This window comes from Mustela nigripes, chromosome 15, assembly GCF_022355385.1.
Source record: "Mustela nigripes isolate SB6536 chromosome 15, MUSNIG.SB6536, whole genome shotgun sequence".
Lineage (NCBI taxonomy): Eukaryota > Metazoa > Chordata > Mammalia > Carnivora > Mustelidae > Mustela > Mustela nigripes.
The window spans coordinates 14,076,757-14,096,144 of record NC_081571.1 but is presented as its reverse complement, the minus strand read 5'-3'; the positions used below and the strand labels follow the sequence as shown (position 1 = coordinate 14,096,144).

General features: G+C 40.1%; 1 protein-coding gene across 4 annotated transcripts in view; it reads right to left on the bottom strand.

Annotated features, from left to right (window-relative positions):
* FRY (FRY microtubule binding protein) overlaps positions 1–19,388 on the bottom strand; it is a 439,393-nt gene that overhangs the window by 46,004 nt on the left and 374,001 nt on the right. For all 4 annotated transcript variants that reach the window (XM_059378057.1, XM_059378054.1, XM_059378056.1 and 1 more), the window contains 9 exons: positions 18,990–19,188; positions 17,398–17,519; positions 13,193–13,380; positions 11,820–11,914; positions 9,996–10,603; positions 9,002–9,099; positions 8,461–8,631; positions 4,573–4,713; positions 2,364–2,543 (listed from right to left, as the gene is read on the bottom strand). In XM_059378057.1, coding sequence (XP_059234040.1) covers positions 2,364–2,543; positions 4,573–4,713; positions 8,461–8,631; positions 9,002–9,099; positions 9,996–10,603; positions 11,820–11,914; positions 13,193–13,380; positions 17,398–17,519; positions 18,990–19,188 — 1,802 coding nt within the window. The remainder of the gene's footprint in view (positions 1–2,363; positions 2,544–4,572; positions 4,714–8,460; positions 8,632–9,001; positions 9,100–9,995; positions 10,604–11,819; positions 11,915–13,192; positions 13,381–17,397; positions 17,520–18,989; positions 19,189–19,388) is intronic.

Below are 19,388 nucleotides of genomic sequence, written 5' to 3'. Positions count from 1 at the left end.
GTGAGATTAAGAGTCACTTATGGTTTGTCTCCCTCCCAATCCCATCTTGTTTCATTTATTCTTCTCCTAACCCCTTAAGCCCCCATGTTGCATCACCACTTCCTTATATCAGGGAGATCATATGATAGTTGTCTTTATCCGCTTGACTAATTTCACTAAGCATGACACGCTCTAGTTCCATCCACGTTGTCGCAAATGGCAAGATTTCATTTCTTTTGATGGCTGCATAGTATTCCATTGTGTATATATACCACATCTTCTTGATCCATTCATCTGTTGATGGACACCTACGTTCTTTCCATAGTTTGGCTATTGTGGACATTGCTCCTATAAACATTCGGGTGCATGTGCCCCTTCGGATCACTATGTTTGTATCTTTAGGGTAAATACCCAGTAGTGCAATTGCTGGGTAATAGGGCAGTTCTATTTTCAGCATTTTGAGGAACCTCCATGCTGTTTTTCAGAGTGGTTGCACCAGCTTGCATTCCCACCAACAGTGTAGGAGGGTTCCCCTTTCTCCGCATCCTTGCCAGCATCTGTCATTTCCTGACTTGTTAATTTTAGCCATTCTGACTGGTGTGAGCTGGTATCTCATTGTGGTTTTGATTTGTGTTTCCCTGATGCCGAGTGATATGGAGCACTTTTTCATTCTCCTATCTGTTTAATAGTTCTGTGGAATATGGGATCACTCTACCCAGCAGCAACCAAGCACGGCTTGTGTGAATAAACCTTAGAGAAGTTCAGAGTCACAAGCGGGCTCATTTTCCTGATGTTCAAACACACATTCTAAAGCATTTTACATCTTCGACATCTGCCCACCCTCTTTAGCAGCTGAAAACAAATCCAACTGCTTGTTCTTAAACATACTCTAGAAACCACTGATAACGATGAGAAGCAAAACGTTCAGGAAAGCAAATAGTTTTCAGATGTTTACGCGGAAAAGGATTGCTTATCATTATAACAAGAGACCTTTGTAACAAGTTCCTTCCCTTCTTCTCGAATTTTAAATACTCTCAAGTATTTAAAAATTTATTTAAGTGGATTATATCCTTTTGATTATTTAAAGGAATGAATTTGGGGCCAGATACTAGGGCAGCAGTTTAGACATTCTCTCCCTGAGAGTTCACTTCTCGTGCCGGGTCTGGCGGCTGGGTAGACAGCACCGTCCACACTTTTGCCCCAATGAGGCTGCAGAAACCCGTCTGTGGGCCTGTGCTCGGAGGTGGCAGACACCGGCTGGAAATACTCCATCTGTTTTTCCAGCTTTTTATTCTGATGCAGCTGGGTCCCTGCGGGTGGGCAGGCAACTGGCTGCTTGTTTTCTGCACCCCTTTCGAACAGAATAAACTTCCCTCAAGGAATAAAAGTAGCTTTCTCTGTCAGCCATGTAAAAAAAAAAAAATTAAAAATTTAAAAACCAATTGATTGGATACCTCAATATCATACGCATCCTAAATACAGTTGCAAGTATCACAATGGCAGAAAAGAGTATCTCAACCTGTGTACTGAAAGGACAGAAGGTCAATGAGGTCATTGTGTGAAAAGTAGGCTTCAATCTACTTCCTAGAGCAAGTAAGCTTCATATAACCACATCTGGTTTATTCCTTCAGTGGATTTATTCATTCAGCAGTGTTGAAGAATACTGTTAAGTACCTATCTTGCACCAGACACCAAACCAGACCCTGGTAACCAGGGGGACAGAGCATAGTTCCTGCTTTGCTGGGCTTATGGGGCCTGGGGTAAGCGAGGCAGGAAAGCAAAGGATTTATACATCTTAGAGTAAGTACAGGGCTCCCATATGTCCATTCACAGAGCAGCAGGTGGACCCAACTACCCTCTACCCTCTCTTCTTCCTGATTCCTCAGCTTAGCTCACTGGTCGCTTCCCTCCTCCCGCCCCTCTCCCTCAAGGCAAGACTTCAGATAATTTTACTGGGTCTAGAAAGCAGTGTGGCTTGGGGAAGCAACTGGAAAGGCAGATTCTATATTCCTATAACTCTCAGTCATGTGCTGGTCTGGTTGGGAGTTCGGGCAGCAGAAGTCGTGGATGTAAAGATAGGACAGGACACCTGTCATACAAAGGAGTGAAGGTCATGGTTTAAAATGCTTCAGATCATTCCATTTTAAAGTTATCTTTAAAAAAAAATCATTAAAAAAAAATAACTGAGGCTAGCTTCTAATTTTAGAAGCTGCCAATTGAGAGCCTCCAAGAATATGACACTTGATGTGTTCTTAAAAAACAGAACCTAATTTAGGCCTTAGAAAGCTTAATTTGAAATAAATGTAAAATAAGTCTCTCTTTCCTCTCTTTTGACCTCTGCCACTATCTCTCCCTGCTAAAATGCATAGAAACAGATCACATACCTCTGAAATATCAAAGTGAAAGTCTAGGGTTTTTCCAGGTAACTCCTTAGAAGCGCTGGTCCACACTCGATGGATTTCTATCTTGGACAGGTCACTGTGCTGGTAGGAAGGCAAAACAAGGCTGGCAGATCGAGAAACTACCAGCTTCAGGATATTTAAAGCTTCTCTCCAGTGAACACTCTGAAGGGAATAAAACATTCAATGGTCAAAAACAAGTTCATTAAAAAACAAAACAAAAAGACCCCCCCCCCCCCGCCCCGCTCCAAACCAAATCTATCGCTAGCTACTGGAACTTCTTATGACCTGTCTGAATTCACAGACTGAATACAGTGCAGCAAATTCCATCCTGTGTAAAAGGTAAATGACATAAAAAGACAATTTATATGTAAGAGGAGATAGAAGCAAATTAAAAAAAAGTAGCAAATTTTGCCCATATTCAAATAAACAGAAGTTTAACATTACAAAGTACCATTTTTGCCAATGAGGTACTTCCTTCATATGAATAAAACCTTTGCCCAATGCATTTATGCTATTGACCACTCACTCTTTCTCAAAACTCTCCCCACCTCCAGTTTCCAGTCTTCCTTGGCTGGTCTCCTACTCCCCTGACTCCTGCTGCCCCCTTTGCTGCTGGCCGCCTCTTGTCTTCTTACTTCATATTTTCCACATGACCCAACCCAACTCTGGGAGCTGTTCTTGACTCCAATCTTTCTCCGCCTCCTGATAAATTGCTCCCTCCTTTCCATTTGTGGTGGGAGTGGGTCAGCTGTTTCCAATGTGGCTCCTGCCTAGATCCTGCCTATCCTGGACAGAAGTCCAGCATAACCTCCCCAACTATAGTCATCTTTCTAGAACTCTTCAGACCAAGCCCCTTCTCTGCCTAAACTTCTTCAAGGGCTCCCTCTGATGGGCAGGGTGGAGTCCACACTCTTTGAGCAGAGCCCACAGGAGTAATCTCCCCTAGGCCGCCCCTGGAGTTCCTCACACCAGGCAAGCTCTCTTTGCCACTGTGTCTTCACTTATGCTACTCCCACCTCCTGGAACGCCCTTCCTCTCCTTATTGGCTTATCACAGGCTTACTCTTCCTCTCAGACTCATCGGTTTTGCCATCTTTTCCTCCCTGACAAACCCCAGGCAGACTGAAGGACTTCTCCCACAAAAATATTCAGTGTAAATAAACTAACTTGATAAAAGTTATTATTATTTACCCAGCCTTTGGCATAAGAGAACATGAAATAAAACACATTTCCTTCACTGTTGAGTTCTGCACAGGGGAGGCCATGATCTGGATGTGAAATGAGCCATCATTCAAGAGAAGATATCAAGTAACAGAGATAACCCACAGGCTGGAGTTAGAGTAGGTAGCCTAGTCAAACAGTTTTTTTTTTTTTTTTTTCTTTTTACCAGGGGCACATAATTTGTAGAAAAAGAACTGAACCCCTGGCTCCCATGACTTCTGTGAAGTGAGAAAGTGTTACTGAATGCCCACTAAGTGCACAATGATGTTTGGAGAAATGCCACTTGAAAAATGGAAAATGGAGACGTCCTGGAAATCATTCTTAGCATTACATAGCTTTGGCAAGCAATGCGATGTTGAAGTGATGATGGGAGGAAAATGTCTAAAATTTACATTGTATGGCTTTGTGGATGAATTTAGCCAGATAGAACCTAGCATCTGCCTTGAACTCTGCAACTCCCTGGGTACCCTCCTGTGTTTGTTGGTTGCAGTATTTTCAAGCACATTTATGCAAGTCGCTTAACCTCACTTCTCTCCATTCTAAATTGACAACTTTAACCACTGAATTAACACTTTGCATGTGGAAACACCTGGCCTAGATCCTAGCACATCTGAGTTCCTTCTTTCTTTTCCTTCTTTGAAATAGGATACTACAAATACAACCCTCCTGGATCCTCCCAGCCAGGTGTGTGCTTTTAATACCCAGCGTGCAAGCCCCAAGAGGCAGAAACAAGTCCTCTGAGGGCCCAGGAATGCATCAGGGCTGGTCCTGTCCTTCTCTTCATTGTACCAAACAGGGTGTAATCAACCACCACAACGGACTGTTCTCTGGGTGAGGGATACCAATGCACGAGTGTGCTGCCTGGCATGCCTGTAGCTTTGAAGCCAAATACAAGCTACAAACCCTCAGTCTTTCTGGAATGACTCCCTGGAAACATCCTTGTTCATAAGTGACATCATCCAAATACTCACTTGCACATATTTTTCAATGGTCTTCAGAACTTCCACATTGAATTGCTTTACAGGGACGACAGACAGGTCCATGTAGCTGAGCAGACTGTAGATCACTTGGAGGAGGGGCTGCTGCATACTGGGGAGGCCCTTCTCCAGCAGCTGTGGGAGGCAAGGCACAGTGTCAGCCAGTGCGAGACCAGCCTGTTCATACAAGAGCACCGATGCCCCCCTATACCTTTATGGCCACACATTTCCTTAAGGAAAGGGGAATCCTAACCACCAAAGAAATGAAGACATCACTAAAAGTAGTGTAAGTAGTTCTGAATATATAGATATCATATCCACAGTGGAATACAAGAAACCTTAAAAGGAAAGCACCAAATACCACTAATTATTTAAAATACAAAGTAACACAAAAGACACAAGTTACTAGGTATCAAATTGGTGAAGTTTCCCAGGTGGTAAAGGTCAGTGTGGGTGAGGATATAAGATGGGTGTTCTTACACACCAGTGGAAATGCAACTTGGATAATTTGGCATTTGGCCTCAAGAGTACTAAAAACAGTGTATAGATTTTGAAATAGTAATTTTACTTCTAAGAACTTTCCCAAACCTATAGACGCTAAGATTTATATACGAGATTTCACCAGGGTATTATTTATAATGGTAAGAAACCCTCAAAGCTAAACAAGAAAGCACTGTAAGCAATACAATTGTTGAGCACTATGGAAATGGATACAAAATTATGGTAAATTGTATGATGAAATACACAACAAGGAGAATGACATTTTAAAAGATTTCATTTATTTGTGTGTGAGAGAGAAAATGAGAATGAGCAGGGGAAAAGAGTAGAGGGAGAGGGAGAAGCAGACTCCTGACCAGGGAGCCCAATGTAGGACTCGATTCCAGGACCCTGGCATTACGACCTGAGCCAAAGGCAGACTTTTAACCAACTGAACCACCCAGGCGCCCAAGAATGACATTTTTAAGATAGTAAAGGCTATCAGATAATATTAAGTGAAAGAGGAAAGATATACAATTTCTGTATAGAAGATGATGCCAAAATTGATGTGAATGGGTAGGTGTTACAGAGAAATATCAATGGACAGAGATCTAACAAAATGCTAACAGTGTTTCTCTCTAGATAACAATGATTTGGATGTTTTTTCTTATCTCCACCTCCTGTTCTTTTCCCCACTTTCCCGTATCTACCAAGCTTTCTTTTATGGACATATACTATTTTCATTTTCAACACTGTTTTCAAAAAAGAAAGCAAAATAATGAGAACATTTGTATGACAGACATCATAATAAAAAGTTACTGTTCAAAAAAAAAACTATAGAAATTATTCAAATAAATGCTGGACTTCCACATCAAAAGTGGTCAGAAGAAATAACTAGCAGGGATGCCTGGGTGGCTCAGTGGGTTAAAGCTTCTGCCTTCAGCTCAGGTCATGATCCCAGGGTCCTGGGATTGAGCCTCACATCAGGCTCTCTGCTCAGCCTACTTCTTCCTCTCTCTCTCTGCCTGCTGCTCTGCCTACTTGTGATCTCTCTCTGTCAAATAAATAAATAAAATCTTAAAAAAAAAAAAAAGAAAGAACTGAGCAGTTAACACATGAGGAAATGAACAATTAGGCAAATCTGTTTTGTGGGAAAATGAACATTATTCCTAGAGGAAATACATAAACAGAATAATTTAAAAATACCAATAAAAATATAAAACTGAAAAAAAGGGATAATAAAATGTAGTGAGGATATGGGAAAACACGTTTATACACTGTTGGCAGTATTGCAAATAGGGGGAATCTCTGTGAAGAGAATTTCCCAAATGTGTAGAACTAAATAATGTATTCTGGTTTCCATGCTCTTTACCTGGATAGTTAGTTAGTTTGGGAAATGCCAGCAGAAATCACCTGGATGCTACCCAATAAGGAGTCTACATAAAAGGACCAATTGTAATAGAACAAGATTATGAGTATAAATAACAGGGGAGATGTTTAAGCAAATTGGGTTACATTAATCTGTTAGAATCCCACAGTTGATGAATGTGACACTACGCGAACACAAAGTTAATGTTGCATGAACAGAGGAGGTTCATGGGCAATACTGACCACAGCTACCTAAGATTACATATATGTGCATCACCAACACCTGAAAAAAACACATGAGTACTTGAAATGGGAGTTAATATATACTATGCATGGTGGGAAGTTAAGTTTATGATAAAATTTTCAGTGACCGTTTATAACAAAGTCTCAATAGAACAAATTAGGTAACCCATTCTTACTTATTTTCATTGTGGCAAGATGTATATAACATAAATTTACCACTCTGACCACAGTTAAGTGTACAATTCAGTGGCATGAAGGGCTTTCACACTGACTTTCACCACTACTTATTTCCAGAATTTGTTCATTAGCCTGAAAGAAAACTCTGTTAACTGTAAAATACTATGTCTCCATTACCCGCTGTCCCCAGGCCCTGGTGACCACCCGTCTGCCTTCTACCTCTGCGGATTTGCCTGCTCTACAGAAGCACCTCGCCAAAGCGGGATCCTGCTCTGCTTGTCCTTTTGTGTCTGGCTTCATTCACTTAGCATCATGTTCTTAAGGTCCACCCATGTTGTGGCACGTGTTAATGCTTTATATCTTTTTAAGTCTGAATAATATGCGTGTGTGTGTCTGTGCCACATCCCATTTGGATTTTTGAAACTTTAAGTCTAGCGATGCAAGCAAGTTCTACCTCCTTGCTAACTTGCACTTCACTTTAAGACAGGCATCGTCTGCCTTCGTAATCAGGGCATTTGCGTGGGTTATCCTAGTATCTCTTGTGAGCCGAGGGATGGGTGTGCTTTCTGAGTAATTCTTGCAGCGACACATGTGACCAAGGTGACTATCCAAACCAGAAGGGTGGCATATAAGAGCGGCTCCTTAAAATGCCAGGGATGGGGTATGGAAAGAACCCTTGGCTGTTGACAGTTTGAACGCAGCTCACATATTGCTGACCCAGATTGCAAATCAAAAGCCTGCAGATCAACTATCCGTGTTGATGGATGGGGCGAGGACCTTCTTTCAGGTACAAGGGTTTAGTCTTGTGGAGACTTTCAGAGTATGAATGAGTCTCCAATCTATCTGCACCCTGTACTGGTGACATAAGAAAGAAAAGTGGAATGCACTGATTTCAGCACTTCTGAAAAGGCCCTAGCAAGAGGTGAGCATGCATGTCCCTCGAGCAAAAGCAATGGCAAATACACTAAACCAAGGTGGCTGTTAGTGGCCATCTCTGTCACATTTCGCGACCTCGTGCGTTAAGCTACTCCGTGACCAGAGGTGCTACCAGAACACATTTCATCACTTGTCTGATATGCTGTGTATTTCCAGAACCAATGGGCACAGGGGCTTGGAGCTAATGTGCTAGAAACACACTTGTAGGGTGATGAAAATCCCATTCCAGTATAAAACACAAACTTCAAGTTAAAAAGCATATTTCAAAACAGATGGTTTGCTAATTAGTTCAGCGCAAACAACCATTAAACATATCAAGTCACACAGTAACTCCTTAAATAAGATTTGAATACCTGGAGAAATTAGGATAAAATTTCCTAATTTCTGGAAGGTTCTGGCAGGTATTAGTGTAGTAAAAAGTAGGAATTAAAGCTTTTGAGGCAGGTATACCCCAGTTCAAAGGCTGGTTCTGCCACCTTAAACATATGGCAGGTTATTTAACCTGGTTGAGACTCAGATTTTTTTGTATGATAGTATGTTGTGAGGATTTAAAATGATTCCATACAGCCTCTATGATAATATATAATAGGCAGTCAATAAATGAAGAGATTATGACTCATTCCATATAAGTATTTTACCCGTGAAAACTATAGGAGGCTTATCCTTCATTGAAGAGCTTACCTCTGCCAGGTAGGTCACCATATTCAAGGTAATGTCAGCATATGCTTCATGGAGGTATCGGCAGACCACGTTGACCCATGTGGCACAGTCCCTCGTGTAGCTGTGTGTTTTATAAAGGGTCATGACATGTGCAAGATTGGAAAGTTTGGGGTTCTTCTCTTCCAAACACACCTTTTAAGAGATGAAAATCAATTAGGGATAGAATAGCCTGACAAACAGAAAGAGGTGTTGGAAATTTTGCCGTAAGATACATTTGCAGTTTTGCTCTGGGATCTGGAAAACACGTCAATTTGACAAAATGCAGAAGTGCCTGTCTTAGTAATTAGCCAATATGATTTTCACAGATTCTTTCCATCTGTCTTCTCAATAATGAAACCACAAGACGATGTGCATCAGCTACTCAGAGGTGTCAATTACTAGCTGTATCAGTTATGATTTTCAGGTTTTTTGAAACCCATTTCCCCTTTGGAGCAATTTCTGCTTAGTATTGGACCTTTCTGAAGGTCTATATGGATCCACCTGAGTGAGCCAGAAATCATACCTGAGCAATCCTTTCGGCTATATCCTTGCAGAACTGATTGGGATTTTCAAAATGCTGGATCAGCTGGGGCAGGAGACACAACACATTCAGTGGAAACCCTGGATCAGAGAAGATATGGGGGGGCGGATAGGTGAATATGGTGCATTTTAACTATTAACAGTGGCAAGGGATACTGCAGATTTTATCCTGAGGTGATGCAAAGCAGACTTTTGAACCAATTTTACTGTGATCTAACACGAAATCCAGGGAAAAAATGTACAACCACAATGACACAAGTTTCAGAGGAGAAACTCAAAGTAATTCTAAACTATGGTTACTGTTCTACCATGGGCTGTGAATCAGGATGACGGGCAGAGATTTCCAAAAGCAGATTAAAATGAACTCAAGCACTAGTTTGAAACTTTTTAATCAAAAACTGTATTTTAAGAATAGCTTATAGGAGAGGACATAGGCCAACAAATTTAGGTCTCCCTCCTGTAACATAATCTTTAAAATAAATGATAAGTAATGGCTTAGTACCACTGTATTAAGCTCTACCTTCATGAAAAGAAGTCTGGGCCACATGCCATGGTATTAAAAATATGGCTGGTGATTTGGCTTAATTTAAAATGATAGGGAGCCAAGTGAATTTTCAAGAGGGGGAAAAAAGCTAAGAAAACAAAAAAGATTTAGGAGTTAAGAAAAAAGAGAAAGGTTTATCTGTACAGGAACAATGAAATAAACTGACAGTATCTGCAATTTGATCTGGAAAGCACAAAGAAATGACCAATATATTACTTCTGCCCATTTTAAGCTATTGCCTTAAACATGTCTTCTGCAATTTAAATAATTTTAAGATTTACTTTAGGTATAATTTTGAAAGAAATGACAAACTATTCCCAAAGGACCATTTCCAAACAGAATTGTTGAAAGTACTAAGTCCATTACCTTATTACGTGCAACATAAACACAACCACCACCAGAACTGTAAGAGAAGGAGTGATGTTGGCCTTACCGATGGCTTGGGATGAATCCACCATGGATACTTTGGATACTGGTGTGAGCAAACTGAAAAGCTGCAGGGTCAGGTCGGTGGTGGTGAGGGAGGTGAATCCTTTCAGCAGCAGCTGCTGCAACCCTGAGAAGTCTGACCACTTGAGCTGTGCCTGGAGTTTTTCAAGTTTTTCTCGGTTCTCAGCTTTATCCAGCGGCATGTGAGCCAGCAGTCTGTTCAACAGCCTCAAGGCCATAAGGTATTCAAACTCAAAATCAGATTCCATCAAGGCCACTGTGACCCAAAAGATGGTGGCCAGCAAGTTGGTTGGATGGTTTATGTGCGACGGGTCTGAGAGGCTGTCTTTCAAGGAGGATGAGCTTCTGGTTTTTGAGGAGAGGCCTTGTTGGGTACAAGCCTGAATTCTGTCCAGTGTGGCACTCCTGGGTGGGTCTGAGGATCGGTCGACAACACCAAATTTCTTGGGCACAGAAAAGCTTCTTTGATGCCGGCTCCGTTCTGCGGTTGCTGTGTTGCCACTGGCCGCCCCGGGGTTCACATTTAGCTGTCCTGTGCTCTTTCTGCTTGCTGTTAGTTTAGTGCTAGAGCTTAAATCTGGTGATGAAGAGCTGGGTATAAAAATTTAAAAAGTTCAAAAGAAAGCCAACATGCTTTAGGAAAGAGCCAATCCCTTTAAAATCCACTGACAAACAATAAGGTAGGGAACTTGTTCTTTGGAAATACTGTCTATACTTTTTTTTTTCCATACCCTTTAGCTTACAGGAATAAATATCCTACTCCTAGACTTAAAGCTATGGAAAACAAAACAAAGAGAACCCTTACCAACAAAACAACAACAAAACCTAAGAGCAGTTGGTAGTGAAGGTTACTGATCTTTCATTTATTTTTATTTTTTCAGGTATTTTGGCTTTGGGAAGGAGTAACTTATAAATAGAGTATACCTGATAGGCACACAGTTTAATATTCTATTAACTGACAGATAAGAACAGAAATGGAAAGGATATTATCTAGAAAGAAAAGAGTTTGTAACGGCATCAAAGGGACTTTTTTATGCTTATAAAATATCTATGAGAAATGATCTCTAAGCCTATTTCAGGCTGAAAAGATAAAACTCTTTATCAGTATTCTTGCTAAATTCTTATTGACTGAGATAAATCTGTAAGTCTATATAGAAAATGTGTATGATGTTAGGAAACATACTAAAATCACCTATCCATAAAAAATGCTCAACTTAAAAGTGAAACAAAGCCCAGCGTGATTTATGATAACATTACTGAGTCCATTTCAAGCAAAATGAGCTCTATTATACAAACAGAATACGGAATTGTGAATGATTTGAAATGGGTAATTAAACATTGGCAGGAGCAAAAGGAACAAAAATAAAAAAGAAAGATCCTAGGATAGGAATTTATTCAAGTAAAATCAACATTAATTCCAGCTGTTTTTATACTGATGGTTCAGATGAGTTTTGTATATATTCATTAAAAAAATAACATTTAGTCTTGGTTTCTGTTTATGATGTAATAAATAGGATAATTATTAAATAAAATTTGAAAAAATACTCAAAGACATAACAGAAAATGAAAATGCATTAATATTTGTATTATTTTAAAATAACATTTCACCTCTATCTTCCTGCTATTTAAAAATACTTATATAATGTGTACAGATTGGGTGCCATAGCTTTCTCCTTAATTTTTAAACTAAAGAAAAAGTCATATATCAAACAGTGATATATTCCATGGACTTTGTGTGAAGTCCAGCCATCTCTCAAATATTCAGTCCACCATATTTGATTTCAAGAGTCATGGAGCTGCTTCTTACCGAGATAATACTGTTAAGAGATCACTGTTCTTCAAGCAGTCAGACAAGTTATCCACAGCAGCTTCCAATGTAAGGAGTGCTTCCATTACGTAACCCTGCCAGACATGCAAAGATAACATTTTGTACTGCTTAAAATTCCTGTTCACTTCCTGAAGATAAATTTACTTAACGCAAACTCTATTCAGTCTAATGTTAATATCATCGAGGGCTAGACAGCTGTTGTTAACTGTAACTTACTAAATCTAAAAACAAATTTAAGGGCCACTTAGGAAATTCAGATGGCTTAGCAGTTAGTAGATAGTCACAAAGATTTATTTCTCTAGATGTGAGGTCCTGAACAGCTCAATCGCATTTGAAATCCAACAGGGAGAGGGCAAGGCTAAAGGTAGCAGTCACGGCCCCTTATTGAGGGGGATAGTGGGCATTTGAAATACAGAGTGGCAATGTCTCAGAGATCAAGAGCTGTGGTGTGAGAAGGGTTGTGCCTCAGTGGCATTTTGAAGAATACATCCACTGGCCAGAATGAGAAAAAGAAGCCAGAGTTCACAGGTGTGCGGGCCTCCTGGGACGTAGTAACTTTTCTGATGGAAAAGAAGGGGAAAAAGGGCTTGGCTGAAGCTACAATGCTTATAATGCCCTTGGCTTTCAACCCATTCCCTAGTCCTTGGGCTCTGCCTACAGGGTCTTGTGGTATCTACTCTCTCTGTTACTTCTTCAGCTTTTCTCAGTGTACTGAAGGCTAGCTATACAGAGAGGGGTAGTGCTTTGCATACATACAATGGAGATTCCTTCCTTGGGTAGGGAGACTACACAGCTGTATCTCCAGTTGACGGCAAAAAGACAAAAACAAGACAAAAAATTTCCCGATTTCCTGTCAAATAAAACCAGCAACAAAAACAACAACCAGGAAGGAGCCCTGAAGGGATCTGCAGTGGTTGGCTCAATAAAACAATACCACTGGATTTCTAGAACGATGCTCCTTGAAATGCTTTTGTAAGTATAAAAGTTAACCTCTCAAAAATTTAAAAAAAATTTTTTTCAGTGTTCCAAGATTCATTGTTTATGTACCACACCCAGTGCTCCATGCAGTACATGCCCTCCTTAATACCCACCATCATGCTCACCCAACCCCCATGCCCCTCCCCTCCAAACCCTCAGTTTGTTTCTCAGAGTCCACAGTCTCTCAAGCTTTGTCTCCCTCTCCAATTTCCCCCAATTCACTTTTCCTTCCCCTCAATTTTTTTTTTTTAAATAAATGGTATATGCCCAAATGGTTGGAGCATTTGGCGAGAGAAAGAAGGCTCAAAAAAAGCTGCTAAGACCTCCTCTTTGATAGGAGAGGAGAACGCGTTCAGTGGTCTTTCCTTCCATACCTGAATCTCATCTCCATGTTCTCCGATCACCTCCACCAATCTGGAGAGAAGGTCAGACAAGGCGTGTGCTGACAGAGGTTGCTTGAGCGCCCGGAATATCTGGAAGGACCGACCAGCATAGTGCCTTGAGGAGCTTGCGAGGGCGGTCTGCAATGAGACTTCACTCAAGTGTTGCTCCAAATGGAAACCTAGGCACCAAGGAGCCAGAGGTCGGTCAATGGATACTCTGCAAACCCTGGGGCATCATTTATCTATAGGTGTAAATCAGGCTACTTCACAGAGCAACCTCCTGGTGGTACTTGTTTAAGAATTAACCATTTTAAAATAAAAAAAAAAAAAACCATCAAATTTGGATAGATCTTATGGGCCCAGCACGCTTCCGCTGCGCTACTCTTTGGATAGATCTTAAAGAAGCCTAGTGCAGTAGAAAGAGTTAGAAGATGTGAAGCAAGATGGTTCTGGTTTTGAATGAAGTGTTTTGGGACTCTGGGAAAGAAATGCATTCTCTATAAGCCTGTTTTCTTATGTTTAGCTGAGGAATAACAGTCATGCACTATTTCCTAGAGTTGTTGTAGAAATTCAACAATTCAAAAAATGCTTAGCACAGTGCCCGACACACAATACTGACTCACAAATGTATTCTTGTTCATTGCCCTATTTTTCTACGGTGTTCTTCTGAACTACTTTTTGCATAGCATACTTTCACTCCTGTTTTCATAAAAGAATTTGTTGGGAACAAGTTTTCAGAGTGCTTGTGTATGTAGAGGAAAGCTGCTAGTGGATCTAGTCAACTCTAAACATAACCAAAGCCTATACCAAAGTCAACACTCTTCACAACAGTCTACAAATATGCAGATACTGAAATGTAGATGTTGCCAAGAAGGCAGATGTCATTTAAACTCTTGCCTGAATATTGGTTCTTCCAATAGCATGAAGGTCATCATAATCATCAGAAAACCCCTTGAACAGATGGAAATAAAAATGTAAGGTAAAGTGCATGACTGACTTCTGGGCCACTATCTGTACTCTGCTGTGTCCCTCTGCGGGAGGAAAACTGACTACAAAGTCAGAGGACATAATGAAAACAGTGATTTTGGTTGTTTCTGAGATCTAGAGGGCTCTGTGGTACATTTGATTGTCACATAAAAGTGAATCAGGAAGGATAATTTAATGTCATTGTTCTTAGCTGCTGCCGGGCTGTTTGACCCTAGGGACCTGTAGACTATATAAGAAAATGTTTCTGCAGAACAAAGGGTCCTGGAAAATGGACTTAGGCATGAATACTTAGATAGTAAATATAGGATTAAACCCACACAGACAGTTCCCAATTTAAGAATGGACCATGCTTCAAAACAGAATTTGTTACCTTTATTTTGTTTTATTTTTATACTTAATTTTATTATGTGTGGGGTTAGGTCCTCTGTAGATGAACTAAAACATATTTACATCACAATGGACCTGAAGGCTAGAACATCATTAGTAGGATTGCAGAACTCCAGGGCAACTATGACAATGCCCCTAAAGAAAGGCTATTTAATGTGTCACACACAGCAACCCTACATTTCCCAGCCTTTCCTGGAGCGAGGTGTGACTTTGTGGCCTGAGTTCTGACCAGTGGAATGTGGGAAGAAACACTGGATGCTACATTCGAGCCTGGTGTGGTGTAAATTCCTCCTATGTAATCTTCTACTCATGTTCTTCCTGCACCTGCTGGCTGGACAAGGAGGGCTGAGGAGAGGCCTCTGGGTAATGGGGGTGACAGAGCCACAGGATGAAGGGTCTTTGAAGTGCCATGTGGAAGGCCACTGACAAACATCTATACTGACCTGTTATGTGATCCAGAAGTAGCCTTCTATTACGTTAAGCCTCTGAACTTTGGGGGTTGTGTGTTACAGTAGCTAGGCTACCTGACTAATATAAGCGTTTCCAGGAACACAGATAGAAAGCAGGGCTGTACAGGGAAACCGTATTAAGTGTATCTGGAGTAAGATGTGGAAAGACTCAGCCTCTAAGCACCCTCTGAGGAAATAGTGAAGGGATTCATGTGTTTTCTCATTTTTATTATCTTCATACAATCTAAGACAAATTAATGGCTCACACACAAACAATAAATTTCTTCCTTTGGTTTATGTTCAATTATTAAGTGACTTTTAAGTAGTGGAAATACACAGACAAGAGTTCTTAATATTTCAAAAGTATTCCAAAGGAGACACTCAAAACAAGAAATGTCAATCCTATTCCTGAAATGAGTTTCTCTTGTTAGTTTATCAGTATTTTTTTTTTCTTCTGGAAGCCCCCTGTGATAATGAGAAGAGATGTAGCTAATCTGGAATATTCTGAAATATGAGATGTGCTAATTCTCAGAGCAGCTGGGAAAGCCAGTGAGACACCTTTCATTTGGCCAGACTCGTGTGGGAGAAGGTAGGGACACTTACTGCATCATTCCGGGGAACCAAATTTAACTTTCCCACGCAAACCAGCCCTGGCTAAGTTGAATCTGAATGGTGTGCAGCTAAGGGCTTAAACGTCATGATGTTCCTAGAGTCTAAATAAGAATCGCGCTGTATTCAGAATATTGAATGATCATTAGCGCGGGAATTAGTAGCAAATGCTTTCAAAGTTAACATTTTATCACAAGATTCTTTTTCTAACCAGTTTTCAAGTCAACCAGTTTCTCACAGTTGAGTCTGAATACAGTCAAGAAGATTTGCTACTTTATTACTTTGTTTCTTTGTAAAATTTAAAAATTTGAGTATACTTGACATACAATGTCACACTAGTTTCAGGCATACAGCAGAGTGGTTCAACTCCTCTTTATGTTATGCTGTGCTCACCATAAGTGTAGCTACCACCTGTCACCATACAACAGTATCACAATATCATCGCTGAGATTCCCTACGCTGTGTCTTTTATCCCTGTGACTTACTCCTTCCATGGCTGGAGGCCTGTACCTCCCACTTCCCTTTACCCATTCTGCCCAGATCCCTACTCCCTTTGTTCCAGCAACAATCAGTTTGTTCTCTTTACTTATAGCTCTGATTCTGCTTTTATTTGTTTATTCGTCTGTTTTGTTTTTTAGATTTCACATATGAGTAAAATCGGATTTTTTTTCTCAGTCCGACTTCATTTAACACAATACCCTCTGGGTACATCCATTTTGTCATAAATAGAAAAACAAACAAATGAACAAACAAAACCCCTCATCTTTTTTATGGCTGCATAATATTTCATTTTAATATATTCTATCACATATTCCATTATATATAATATGTTTATTATGTATATGTGTAATATGTGTATTATATGTAATGTAATATATATGGAATGAATATATGTCTACATCTATGGTTATATACACACACCACATCTTCCTTATCCATTCATCTATGGATGGACACTTGGGTTATTTCCATATATCGGCTATTGCAAATAATATTACAATAAACACAGGCGGTCATGTGTCTTTTCAAACTAGTGTTTTCATTTTCTTTGGATAAATGCCCAGTAGCACGATTATTGAATCATTTGATATTTCTACTTTTAATGTTTTGAGGAAATTCCATATTGTCTTCCATAGTGGCTGCACCAATTTATATTCTCACCAATAGGTAAAGAGGGTTCCTTTTTCCTCACAGCCTTGCCAACACTTGTTATTTCTTGTCTTTTTGACTCTAGCCATTCTGATAGGTATAAAGTGATACCTCATCGTTGTTTTGATTTGCATTTCCCTGATGATTAGTAATGTTGAGCAACTTTTCATATGTGTGTTGTGTCATGATCTCTTCTTCAAATAAAATTAATATGGGGCATAGCTTAATTCTAGTGAGGTAAACAAAGCAAGAACAGTGACCTTTGGGAATTATTTGATAAAGCATAATGCAAAAATACATGACATTAACAATCATTCAGTTAGACACATCCAAAATAAGGCTCAAATCTCCCTAATGAATATTCTTCTGCTATCAATGCCGATTGCAGAACTATACACACACACAAACACATATATAGTTCTGAATTATATACGTATAACCTACTATATATATTATATTCTGCATATGTATACATACACATATATGCTATATCCAGAACTCACTCACTCTCTCTCTCTATCTATATATACATATATACAGTCACAATGGGAAGAATATGCTCCATTACAGAAAATGTTAGAAATGGCATCTGGGGAAATAGGAGAAAATACCTACCTGATTTGGAGTCTTTAAAAACAGATACAACATGACGTAGAAAATTAGTGAGCTGTTCAGCACTCTTTGAATTTTGATTTTTGGGTGTGATGTCTTCATGGCACCAAAGTGGACCAAATGCCCTTAAACAGAACATACAATATGTTAAAAATATAACCATTTAAATATAATTATTTTGCATTTTTAAAGCCATGTATGCAGTTGTAACTTCAAGGGCATAATACGATTTTCAAATTTTACTCATTAATGTAGGGTTAATTTTAGTCTTGTAAAGCTTAAGAGCATCCTAAAACTGATTTAATTTATGGAGGTATATTTTTTCTTATGTTTTACTCACAAAATGAAAACCTCACAAAATTTACTCACGAAATCAAAACCTCTCAATTCACCAGAACAGTGTTTACACATAATAGGCACTATATGTTTGTCAAATAAAGTGATATAAAATGTTGATTAAAATACAGGTTTAGACACAGACTCCATTTGTATACTCTAGATCTGCAGAGATTATGTTTTTATCAGGATCATATCATTAGGCTGCCAAATACTGTAGAAACAAATTAAAGATACAGCCTCTGATATCTACTTGGTTTTCAACGGGAAGAACAGATAAAGCCAGATGTGAGAATTTCAGAGAACACCCTTTCCAACACATGGTACTGACAGTGTTGAGCGGTGAGCATACTTTTATTCTCCACAAATCATTCAGGTCTCTGAGATACCCTGGTTGTATGCACCATCAACTCCCTTCCGAAGCTTCCTTTATTAAATCCTATATTGAACTGAAAGCTGCAAGGAATACTCTGAAATTAACTAAGGGAAGAAAATGCTTTTCTCATTTTTTTGCATTAATTGATGTATTTGTGGAAGAAAGAAAAATCAAGGGTATCAGATAACAAAGAATATAGACTAGACTTCTAGGATTTAATGCACTGAGAATGAGAGCAGCCCCTCCCCCCATACAGTCACAGGTGAGTCTAGTTTTCTTAATGCCAAGCTGGACCCTGGGGTGCTAGAAATTCTGAACACTTATAAGCTAAATTGTTCAGTAGGAGAACCAGAAGACCTAAAAAACAGAATTGCTTGCATCTCTTCTTGATTTTTGATCATCAGTTTGCTTCCTTTCCTATCATGCTTCCTATTGTGTCAGACTTCCATTTATAAATGACTCTGGATTAGATGAACAGACAATGGTCCCCTCTGCAGCTGCTCCTGGGTTGACCATGGCTAATACATTTGGTGTCCAGAGCAATGTGCTTTGCCAAGTCTCAGAACTCCCGGATCCTGGCAGCTCTAACAGATGATTAAAGTCATCCTCACCATGGGGTGCTACCATGTCCTGCCTCCATCTGCTGCATTGTCTTTGTACGTGGAAACCCCCCCCCCCATCAACTGTGCCATCACTGGGACCTTAGACAACTGTTGCCAGGATCTACCTGGTGCACAGACTTCTGCAGATGCAATTTAGAGGAGAAAAGAAGGCTTTGCTACAGCCACGGGCTCGGTTTTCCATCTGAGTGGTTTTAGATGGATGACATTTCCCTCAAAAGACCAACCTAAAGCCAGGGCCCTGTCTCCTGACCCCTCACTACCTGGTTGTCAGAAACTCAATGAGCTTGTTTGCCTTCTCATCCGCTTCAGCAGTTGTGTCTGTATCCTCCACCTCCTGGGTCATCTGTGGGAGGTTCCCACTGCTGCCCCCCAAACTGATGCTGGAGGACGTGGAACTGGAGCTCAGCCCCGAGTCCGGCACCGGGGATGACTGGTCCTCTCTCAGGAAATCAAAGCCACCTGGTGGGACAAGAAGGTCAAGGCAGAATGTGCTAGGCAGGTGCTTCATGTGGTTAGGAGGTGAGCAATCAGAAGTGCGTAGTTATGTAAATGCTGTGGTCACCATGAAATGAAACTGATATTCTTTCCTGGCTTCTGGAATAGTTGCATTGTTGTGTAAACCAGGGTATCTTTTGTAATAGGAGTGTGATCTGCTGTTT